At 47.5% G+C, this 12,355-nt stretch overlaps 1 protein-coding gene across 2 annotated transcripts in view; it reads right to left on the bottom strand.

The window, feature by feature from the left end:
- The window catches only part of igsf9bb (immunoglobulin superfamily, member 9Bb), a 149,286-nt gene that overhangs the window by 96,782 nt on the left and 40,149 nt on the right, over window positions 1-12,355 (bottom strand). For both annotated transcript variants that reach the window (XM_008282644.1, XM_008282643.1), the window contains exon 2: window positions 9,835-10,026. In XM_008282644.1, coding sequence (XP_008280866.1) covers window positions 9,835-10,026 — 192 coding nt within the window. The remainder of the gene's footprint in view (window positions 1-9,834; window positions 10,027-12,355) is intronic.

Here is a 12,355-nt window from a genome sequence, read left to right as displayed (position 1 = left end):
TGTTGGCAACTGGACCATAGCAGATGGCCACTGGCAATAAGGGCTGAACAAAGGGCTTTCAGGGAGCACTGGGCGGCTCAAAACATCCGCATTATCAAAGCCCGGCTCTCCCTCATTAATCCCCTCCGTCTCCCCTGTCCTCCACATTGTGGGTATTCCTCACTAGTTTATGTTTGCACTCCTAAATTCCCTCTGCAGCATGACACACCAGCAAAACACATCAGCTGCATTGGAGGCTGTCTCAGTGAGTTAAGGTACTGATGTTTGTTCCCTGTGTGTGTGTGTGTGTGTGTGTGTGTGTCCTGGTTAGGCTATTTATATATCAGATTATATTTGTCCAGCTTCCAACCATGTCTGTCTCCTCTCCTGGCTGGAAGGAACCGAGGAGGAGACTCCATGTCGGTTACTGAGTGTGAAGGATGCATGTCAGGCTGCACACAGGAACGGTTCCTCACTGCTCCTCTGTTTGTTCCAGCAGCGCCTGCCCTTGGAGTCCAGTCCCATTTCTTTTTGTCTAAGAGTGAACCGCCTGCAACAGTTTGCAGGATGTCCTTCTTTAAACTGATGTATTCAAGCATGAAAGGTTATGAAGGAAAAACCAAGCATGAGTGTGTTTGTATGAACACAGGAAACGTTTCCGCCCTCTGCAGTCTGAGAACCATCTCGTGAATGGTTCTGTAAATGGTTCTGTAAATGGTTCTGTAAATTTACATGCACAGAAAAGTCCATTTAAAACACAAGACAATGACAGTCTTTGTATTTACAGAGCAGTTGAAGTCCAACAGCCACACCATTAAAGCCCCTGTCTGTATGTGACCTCGGGCCCTTCATGCCACCAAAACAGCTCTGAACCTCCAGAACCCGACCGCTCAGTCACGTGGTGTCTGGAACCGGGTCTGGAACAACATTTAGACGCGTACTACTTGTCAGGAACATCCACATGAATATCATGGCTTACAAAACACACCTTCACCTTCAAGGTCGCAAAGTAAAGTCCACATGGATCAGGACCAGGGTTTCCAGGAGAACACGGTCCAGAGCCGTTTGCCCTCTTCCTGTACTGCTGCCATCTCTTCCCAGGTTACTGAAACCCGCTCATCCACATGATTCAGCGTGACCAGGCCACCTTCTTCCATTATGGTCCAGTTCTGATGCTCATGTGTCCGGTATCGGGGTTTTCAGCAGTGGTCAGAACGGGCCCTGTGACCGTCCCCAACGCACCTTCAGCCTCAGTAGCTCTTCTGTGTCCAGTGTTTGCTCCCTCCACCTATAAATGATGTGTGAACAGAGCTCAGACTCCCCACACGCTGCTCAGCGGCTGTCTTTGGGTGTCTTTGAATGACTTTGATAGGTACTAATCACTGTGTCAAAGATGTTCTGACCCAATTGTCCAGCCGTCATGGCTCTTGTCAGAGTTGCTCACATCCTCATACCGTCCATTATTCTGGCTTCCAACACATTAGCTTGAGAACTGATCGTCCACTTGCTGCCGTTTAGATATCGCAGCGCCTGACAGGCGCCATTGCAGCAGCATGATCAGTGTTATTCACCTGTCAGCGGTTTGCACTGCTCTGATTGGTTGGTAAATGCATGTAAAGTGCAGAGCTTTGATGGCAGACCAGGCAGCGCAGCACGATGGACGAAGACAAAACACACATTTGCTTTCAATGTGGAGGCTCTGCTAGAAAAGTTCCTCACTTTGACCAACAAGCGAAAGAACTTGTCCCGTGTGACGACGGTTACTGCCACACTGGTAGAGAAACGGACAAGAATAACAGGAATGTTGTTTCACACACAGTCTGTTACAAAACAGCAGAGTGAAGTCCAGGATGAGCTTCATACTAGTGCTACATGGCGTGTGTGTGCAGGACATCAGTGCAGCAGCAGTTGACAGGAATCCCCACCGTAAAACAGTAAAGGAGAGTAAAGCTGGCGTACAGATGGCTGCAGCCTGGCTGAACGCAGCATATTCTCATCAAACCGTCTGTGTGCCAGCCTTTTAGATCTGATGCATGGATGATGTCATCGCAGAGCAATCCGGTCCTCACAGATTCTCTCACAAGCAAGTGGAAACCTCCGTACGGTCCGATCCAGAGCCACAGAACCAGCCCTCCATGTTTAACTAAAGCTAAACCCTGCACAGAAACCCACTCAGCTCCAGATATACGTGAACAACATGCTGCTATTAGTCCCTGAAAAGGAATTTCCTTTTTAAATCCACTGACTGCACTCAGTCCACTGGTCAGGTGATTTGTTGGACAAACACAAATGCTCTCACAAAGGAGGAGCCCTGATGTTTCATGGACCAGCTCTCCTCTGTAGTCCATCACTGCACATCACTGCACATGACCACCAACAGAAATGTGTTCACGAGTCATCAATCAGAAACTGTAGAGATATTCCTAAAAGCCAAACTATGATGTGTTTGTTTTGTTTACTGTTTAATGTCATGAACTATCCATCCCATCACTCCTCCTGGAAACACTTCTGCTGTAGGAGGTCCTACCTGAAGCACATTTCTGGATCTGGTTGTGTTTTCTGTGTAGCAGCATGTCTCTCTACATGAGGGGAGAAGTCACTGAAGGGCTCTGGTGGGGTTTAGGAGATCCTCGACACGCTCCCGGCTCTTGTTTTGTATCCGTACTTCATTAACTGCTCTCAGCAGCAATTATGTCATTACCACACACAAAGCCCAGTGTGGGCAAACCTCATGAAAGCCATCTCCTTCACTGGTGACTTCAGAAGCATGTAACACTGATGAATCATTTCAAACAGCAAAGCAAAGAACATGTACCTGTGCAAACTAACATGAGGGATGTTCCTGTTTGGGAGAGACCCGCTGCTGCAGATATGCAAATGATCAGACAAGAAAAGTGATTCCCTGAACGACGATGCACTGAATAGTCATCAGCAGACAGATTGGGGATGAGTCATATCTGAGGAGGTCTCACACCTACTGGAGGGGATCCCGACCATTATCAGACCCAGGCATGGCAGCCCAGCCAAATGAACTAGGAAGAAAAACATGGTGGCTGCTCCCTGCTGCTACAGTTAGGAAGCTTTTCATTATAACATCAGGAAAACAGAGCCTTTGCTTTGCATGTGGACCTGTGAGCACCAGAACCATTCAACCACAGAACCTCCACAAAGCGTGCATGAACCCCGTACTGAGGCTGAAGCAGCTGATCTCAGGTAATGCTTTTTAACCATATATTGAATTCTGAACAGCACAAAGCTGTCTGCTACACTCTGTCCTGTCTCAGTCCCAGCTCACGTACAGCAGGTCACTGTTTGGGTCCAGTTCCTTCACAGTTCCAGCTGCGAGGTCCAAACCACGAGAAAAACACCACCTGACAATAAAACAACAGTGAAACACATGTATTCCTGGAGGTGCTCAGAAAAGTAGTATTTACCAGCCAGACGTCTGACATGTTGACCAAGTCACTCACATTGTGACAGTCACTGTAAATAATAGACGTGTTTCATCGACATCACACAGCTCTTCTAGAAACTAAACTAGTGCAACGTTCATTATACATGATGTTAAATAAGGATTCCAGAGGACAGAAATGCTCGTGTTTAAAATGTTGTCAGACTTCTCCTCGTTTTGCAGTCGCTGGATGAAATCATTCAAACCTCTTTTTAAGGATATAAAACAGTTCAAAGGAACAAGAAAAATAATGCAACTGCTTCAAAACGCCTTAAATCAGGTACAGACAGAGAGCTGAGCGTCTCTTCATTCCTACGTGACAAACTACTACAGAAGATGGACTTACACACACTGAGCAGTGAAGGCGTCGTGGACCAACCGGGTCCATTCAGCAGCGTAAACCAGAACCAGTGCTGCTGGCAAATCATGTTCAGTACAGAGCATCCCTGACCGTGACCGTGTGTTGGTTCTCCACACGTCATCAAACATTACTTATTCCAGCTTTCACTTCATATCATCCTCTCTGGCAAAACTAAGAGAAAACGTAACTCACAACGTAATCACAGGTCTGTTCAGTTCACACTTAGAATATACAGAATATAGAGGAAGCATCCATCCATCCATCCATCCATTATTTATCCACCGCTTAATCCTCACCAGGGTCATGGGGGCGGAGTCTATCCCAGCTGACTCAGGGTGAAGGCAGGTTCACCTGGACAGGTAACCAGTCTATCACAGGGCTACACTTAGAGACAGACAACCAAGCACACTCACATTCACACCTACGGACAATTTACAATCACCAATTAACCTCAGCATGTTTCTGGACTGTGGGAGGAAGCCGGAGAACCCGGAGAGAACCCACGCTGCACGGGGAGAACATGGAGACTCCACGCAGGAAGATCCCGGGTGTCCTCACCGGGACCTGAACCGGCGACCTTCTAGCTGTGAGGCCACGGTGCTAACCACCAAGCCACCGTGCAGCCCTCCACACACATATTGCAAGTGAAAAGAACAACATCCCTCCTGAGGCAGCAAACACAGCGATCAGCAGGACTTCTGTCCACTGATGTAATTATGACATCTGTCCAGCTGTTCCTCCCGTCTCTCCGTCTCGTCAGTCAGTCCGGTCCACTCTGTCTCTTCTATCAGCTCCCTGCAGTCAGCACATGGCCGTCTCTCACTCAGCTCCACTCATCCTGACTGGCGTTAACTGTGATAACAGAAGAGGGCTTGCTTTGGGCCCACATGTTCATCTGTGCATGAAGCTCCCTGACCTGCTACCACCTCACTGATGTTCATCAAAGGCAGTGCTCCTGATGGACTGTAGTCTGCTGAGGTCCTCACACCATGTGGACTTTATATGTGAAGCTAATTCTGGCATTCTGGATGACAGACTGATGTGGGTTCTTGGTAAACACTACATCTGTCCATTAAAGTAAGAATGCAGACTTTAAACTCCGTTCCAGTTTATTTCAACCCGTTTTCCCGTCAGTCTGCTGTTTGTCTCACAGAGAATTATACTTTCAGTTCAATAGTTGCTTTCTGTGTCTGCGTCCTTTAGGCCACGTGTGACGTAAATTTCATCGTCCACCTAAATGCCCTCTACAGGTCCAGTGATCAGTGGTACAGCAGACTGTTCACACTACCAGCACCACCATTCACACTCCTCTCTAGTTCATCATTCATAGAGATCCTGGCTTTGGACACGCGGTTCATCAGCAAAGTCCAAAACACGGTGGGAGGTTCTAAGTTCTCCAGAAACCTTGTGCTGTGTCTGCCAGCTGTGCTTTACACCCCTCAGGAATATCTACTGACACTCTGGTACAGCCCAGTTTCCACGCTTCCCGACGGCACACAGCTCAGACAGATAACTGACAGAAACCAACACAGGATTCAGCCTCTGCTGCCATACATACATTGGCTGCATCTGATTGGACGATTGAAATTTAAACAGTTCAAAAAAAAAAGAAGAAGTTAAGCAAAATGTGTCTGAACACATCTGAGGCAATAAATCATCTATGCAGTTGCTGAATCTGTCCTCAGCTTGAATTAGACAGCTGGCTTAAAAGTTTCACCAAAGTTATGCTCCTTATTTGCATATGTAAATGAGGAGCCGGCAACGCGAGGCCCCGCCTCCTGAAACGCTACCAAAATGCAATGCAGGGTGTTTTACACAGACGGGGAATGGGAGAGGCGATGCGACTGTCTGCTCAGTCCGGTGTGGACCTACTGTAGGACAAAGAGAAGTGTGTTTGCTCCTATCGGCCGTGCACACAGCGAGCCAAAGGAGTGTAGAAACGTCCTGAGAAGACAACAAACCCTGGATGACTGACAAAGTCTTCTAACCAACAGACAGTCCAGCTCGAAGCCTCCTGTCCACTCTGAGCCACGTTAAACAACGAGGACGTAACACGCTCATGAGTCAGAGCTGCTGCAGGACACATCCTGTGCTCTTCAGACAGGACCGCACTTCCTGATTTCTCACCGCTGGTCTTTGTGCTAAGCTACGCTAATCCTGCCTGGTTGGGTTCTTATAACAACAGACAAAGACGCAGTCTTCATCTTTTCCTCTAACTCTCCACCAAAACACAAACAAGTGTTTATTCTAAAATTTCTAGAACAGTTCTAAGGTGACAACTGTTCCTTTTAACCCTTTCAACACTCAGTAACTTTGGCTTTAATTATGAGGAACATCTGCCTGTATGCCAGAGATGCAGTGTACCGGGTGGGCGGGTCGTCTTAGCGAATGCTGCTAACGGGTAGCGGCGAATACGCTAACGAACAGCAGCGTTAGCAGCAAAGACGACCGCAGTGAACCTCCATCAGCGCTTGTTGGTGAATATTTTCCCGTTACATACCCTCAAAAACAGCGTATCGGCCCAATTAGCAGCAGAACTTTCTCAGGCAGCAGCGTAACGGGTCGTTACTCTGTTATGACGCTGGAGAGAACCCGGTATGCTCCCATTATTATTATTATTATTATTATTATTATTATTATTACTATTACTACTATTTGGATAATTTATTTAATGACTGAATCGTGTGTTCACATGTGGGGGTTCCCGCTGATAGACAATCTAAATGAACGTAACAGGAAGTCGGCGCAGACGGCAGACCGGCACCGCGGGCTGCGGGGTTGAACGGGTTGCGCCCTTTAACCATGAATCTTGTTGTCGATTTGTTTGTTTCACCAGAAAGTAAATCTCCAAACAGATTTGAATACGAGGCTTAAACATTGTGCAGGATGTTGACAGAGGAAGAGCAAAGCGTCGTTTACGAGGAAATGTGCACCAGAACCAGACGTTCAGACGAGTCTATCCGTGGTGGACCAGCTTGGAGATCCTCCATGATGATAGCAGACATCCAACAATGGAGTCTTGGATCACTTCCTTCTGTTTCTTCATTTCTCACTGTCCATACATAATGTTCAGTTTCTACTGGCTGGCTATCAGCGCTCATCTACTCGCTGATGGTTTCTTCCTCTTCCGTTGTGTAAAGAATCGAGACAATGACTTGTTTGAGTCCAGGGCAGAGAGGAGTCTGGGAAACAGAGCCTCTGTGGTCGGCTCCACTCATTAACCCCCGACACCACCACGATCTAAAAAGGGCACAATGTGAACCTCTGTGTACGTCAGCAGCAGAGCCTCGACCTGCGACTTCCATCATGTATTCTAATGCTGTGACTGAAGCACAGTGGGAAGGTCTGTCAGCCCACATCCGCCCACAGAGCTCCAGACATCTCAGAGGTCCGTAGTCTGTTTGTAGACCAGGCAGAGGTGGGTCTCACAGAACCGGCTGGCTGGATGTAGCTGCTAGCTGAGTGAGAAGCTTCTTGAATGATGGAAGTAAATGAACAGAAGTCGACTAAAACATGGCGTCAGCTGCTGGAGGGTTCCAGGCTGTTTGCTGTTTGTTAGATTTCTTTGTTCATGGCTCTGGTTCTGTGACCTGCTGCTGTCCTCGGCCACTCTGGGCTACATTCAGAACCTCCTGCTCTGTTTATAGTGCACAGGATTGTGTAGGTCTAGCCGTACCTCCCCACATCAGCAGTCCTCAGTGATCTAATCAATGAAGACAAAGTGTGTGAGGATACAGAAAGATTACACGCAGCTCTGGATTTTTTGCCACAATCTTGTGGTGTGTCAGACTATTTTTCTTGCTGCTGCAGGAGGCTGGATACGCAGAGTAAAGGACACTGAGAAGAGAAAGCTCTTCCTGTAGCTGATGCACACTGTGGTCAGTCAAACACACCTGCAGATTCATATCTACATGCTGAGAGCAGTTCTTTCCTCATTAGAGTTGATTCTGAACATATTTAAATGTTGGCGATGCATCGTCACTATTAAATATTTAACTGTACACAATCTGGACAGTAGCTGGCAGTTGCTTTGAACAGGATATTGGAGAAACTTGTAGATATTAGATTGCAGGCACAAGAGATTGCTATAAAACCTACTCGGGAGCATTGATCGCGGTTCTGTGAAGCTTTACTGCATTTAATAGCATTTAACATCAGCGTGCTGGTGTTCTGGACGGACATGCTCCACCTGGACAGCACCGCTGTCATGAAGTACTGCACAACAGATGAACAGTTTTAAACTGCAGAACCAGTCAGCATCACCAGAGCCAGTAGCTGGTTTCTATGGCGCACATTTAAACCAAGTTTCTATCAGCTTTGTAAGCGTGAATGCTAACGTCTGTCTCCATCCACTACAGCTGTAGGACCAGCATGAGCTGCTCTGTCCAGACCATCAGCTGGTGCTGCTCACTAACAGGTCAGGGTTCAGACGATGCTGAGTGCCAATTAAATGGAAAACTTTAAAACGGAGGACGGACATGAGATTTCTGTTTGTTGTGTGTGTTGCTGTGAGGAAGGTCACGGGTTCCTCATCCCTCCACAGGCCTGAAGCTTCATCTGCTTTAAACTGATGCCTGTAAAGATGGTCGTATTCATCCTGTACATAGCACAGAAGAAGGCCTGTCACTAGAGTTTAGATTTTTACTGACAATCTCTCTGCAGTTTGGGTTTACTGGAACATTGACTTTGTCAGTGGTCGTGATGATAAATCAGTGTGATGGATCATCTCCAACATCGTCATAGGTTCCTTTACCACAGGAACAAAACTGACTTGTGTCATGGCTTTCGTGCTGTGAATGAAACTAGACAATCCATCCATCATCTCTACACCTTTATCCTCACTAGGGTCATGGGGGGCGGAGCCTATTCCAGCTGACTCAGGGTGAAGGCAGGTTCACCTGGACAGGTAACCAGTCTATCACAGGGCTACACTGTGCTCAGTAGTTTCAATGAAATGCATCAGATACAAACCATCCATCTATAGCCGGAGAACCCGGAGAGAACCCACGCTGCACGGGGAGAACATGGAGACTCCACGCAGGAAGATCCCGGGTGTCCTCACCGGGACGCCAACCGGCGACCTTCTAGCTGTGAGGCCACGGTGCTAACCACTGAACCACCTGCAGCCCAAAACTAGACCAGCAGTCCACAATCTTTCTTGCACCACGGACCGGTTCCAAGCAAGACAGTTTTCTACAGACCATAACAAATAACGATCGTTTTTTTCTATTAAAAGTGTCTTAAACTAATACAATGACTTTTTGTTAATGTGTTTTTACTTTTCTCATCTCAGCACAGATTCTGTCCCTCCAGAGAAGCCAGTTTCTGATCCAGACTGACGCCTCGTTTAAACTCCAAGAGCAGGAAACAAGCAGAAGTGACGAGAGACGAGCGAGCCATTTTTCAAAATAAAACACCCTGCAGACTCCACCGGAAATAAAAGAAACCAATAAAACGTTTTTATTCTTTCTGTGCAGCCAGATGACCCACGGCCCGGTACTGGTCCACAGCCAGTGGAGGGGAACCACTGATCAAGACTAGCTGTTTGTTCTGGTTCTGGTAGACGTGTCGTAGTAGCTGATCCAGCTGCATTCCCAAACGGGTTCTTCAGTCAGTACAGTTCATGATGCGTTCATGGTGTCAGGTGACCAACATGATGACTGACAGGACATTATAAATATCTCAATACAGTTACTGACAAAACAGCAAAAACCTACAACATGGAAAATTAAATGACAGAATGTGAAATTTTAAATAATTTTTTTCAAATCAGTTAATTAAAAAAAAGAGTAATATGGAGTAAACAAAGGAAATAAGTGTCAATACAACGCAGTGGATGATGCAGAAAGAAGGACTGATCACGCTGTGCTCTAACAGTTTAATATCCAACCAGAGCTGGAGGTCCATGAACTCGTCACACTGCAGCCTGTAGGAGGATAAATCCTGCAGACTGTGGCAGAGCGCGAGCAGCTCTACATTATTTACCCAATATTACTCTTTTGCTGGAGTTTAGCATGTTAAAGTGAGTGTATTCACATCTTACCGGCATATTCTGGGTCCACGTGAGGAGGGTAGAAGCGAAAGTTGATGAAAAAGGGGATGGGCATTCCATACTTGAACCACTCCACCACGTAGGGCTGGCCGTTCAGGGGGTGGGACACGTCGCATCCCAGGATGACGTTCTCTCCTGCACGTGCCGTCACAAACTGAGGCTCCTCTCGCACTCCGTGGGCACCTGGAGAACAGCAGGCACAGGTCAGAACAAAGCTCCACCACTGAGACACAAACTGCAGCAGATAGCATCCATCATCTCTACACCTTCATCCTACCGAGGGTCATGGGGGGCGGAGCCTATCCCAGCTGACTCAGGGTGAAGGCAGGTTCACCTGGACAGGTAACCAGTCTATCACAGGGCTACACTTAGAGACAGACAACCAAGCACACTCACATTCACACCTACGGACAATTTACAATCACCAATTAACCTCAGCATGTTTCAAGTTCCAACAAAACAGGACTGAAATAAAAAAACCAAAATTGAACTCATTTAACAATTTGCCTATGAACATTCCTGTAGTTCTTTGTCTTTGCCAACACAGACGTGCCTGTCGTCTGATTGGCTGCCTGCTAGTAAATAACCTGTAATGGTATGAAGCTCCTCCCAGTGGTACGAGCCTCCCACACCACTACACTAAACCCGACACACACAGCTAGTTACCAGGCGCTCTGGGTTCATGGAGCTTTACGGCGGTCAGCAAACACTCCTGTAACTCCATCTCAGTCACCAGTCAGAGGTTCCTCCTGTGTTTCAGACATGTTTCTGGTTCCTGGTGTTCTGCTTTGCCTCAGCACTACTTGGTGACTCTGTGCTCTCTGATAGGAGCTCTGTGGCATCAATACCGATTATCCACAAGTCTTATAGGGTAGGGAAGTCAACAAGTGGAGATAGGACTGGTCACCTCGGTCAGAAGCTTCAGAATGAATTTGCCGTGAGGAGATTTGTGAGTCGGACCTTCAGGCTTGAGTTGCAGTGACAGGCCTTGTGCCCATTTACACAACTAATCACTTGATCAGATTCTTTGTGAATCGAATCGTGGATCATGAATAAAACCCAAAACATCACTATCTGATCTTCTAGCCGTATCTCCCACCCCTACGTATTGATGCCATTAGCTGTCATCTTATATTCAAAAGGCAGATGTCAGGAGTTACTGGAGGCAGAGGGAGAAGCCAGTCGTTCACCTCCAGCCTCACATGTCTTCAGCCAGCATCGACACCTCATTCTCAGCCCCTCACTGATGAGCTGGTCTAATCTGGAGGCTATCGTGACACGAGCCCCGCTGACGTAAACGACACAGGTGTCTGGTGAGCTCAGTCCACCAGCTGGACTAGAGATGGTCCAGATTAGGAAGACAAGCAGCAGGTCTGTGTTTAGACATGAACAGAGCTCCAGCCAGCAAGTGAGTGTTTGTGTGCGATAACGCAAACATGTGATTAGCTACAAGTTCCATCAGTCAGGACGGCAAAGAGCGCCGCTGACAAATCCAATCCAGAGCCGAGGCCACCGGGCGGAGAAAAGCGAGATTAACAGACACACGGAGGTGATTTATCTCCACAGAATCTCTTTCATCTCACTCATCTGGCAGAATGTGAGCAGATAAAAACATGAAAGCGCTAATGTGACAGTAATGCCCCTCATGTTCAATAACACCTGGACCTTTAACCCTTTTCTCAAAGCGCTGCCTGTTTGCCGGCTGATGGAGCAATCCCAGTCAGACTGTGTGTCTGTGGCGAGCTGCTGGACGCTCACATCGATCCCAGGCTAATTACTATGTTGCTGGGCTTTATGAGCGGAAACCCAGTGTGGTTGCATTTTACCAGTCGATACAGCTAATCAGATGTACTCACTGCTCATCCCTCTGTGGCCTGTAAGGAAGCCAGGCGAGCTCACAGGTTCTTGTGCACACAGATGACGGCCCGCTGCCTGCCTTGCTTCTCATTATTGAAATCAAACAGTGTAAGGCGATGTGTGCACAAGAACCTGGCGGGGCTTCGTCTGTCACATCTGCAAATAACCGAGGCAAGGACGGATCACTACCACATTCTACAGCAAAGCATAAACGTGAGTCAGCAAAATCAGTTTCAGAGGCTGATTAGAAGAACTCTAGAGGTCAAAAATAACGAGCTGAGGCATGAGCTGCATCCGTCGCTTCGCCCCACCCAGTGGTACCGGTCCAGAAGACGTGCAAACAAGCCAGAGCATCTTCCTCCTACAGCAGAATGACCATCGTTACACACAGTGGATTAAAAACGGTCCTCCTGCTGGCTGTCCAGACACTCGGTCCTCCTGCTCCGACACTGAATGTAAAACCTTCTTCTATGTCGGATTGTCCAGACGGAGGTCCAGATACGAGGAGGGCTTGATGCTGGAAGGCTCATTAGTTGTTCATTATTGTTCATAGTTGTTATAATAACTAGTAGGGCTGGTCCCAGTAGAACTTTCTGCTCTCTGGATGTTCAGGCCCAATTAATGATGAATATCTGAATATTTGTCTCGATCGGGG

The sequence above is a fragment of the Stegastes partitus genome, unplaced genomic scaffold (assembly GCF_000690725.1).
Source record: "Stegastes partitus isolate 25-593 unplaced genomic scaffold, Stegastes_partitus-1.0.2 Scaffold280, whole genome shotgun sequence".
NCBI lineage: Eukaryota > Metazoa > Chordata > Actinopteri > Pomacentridae > Stegastes > Stegastes partitus.
This window is presented reverse-complemented; position numbering and strand designations above follow the sequence as displayed.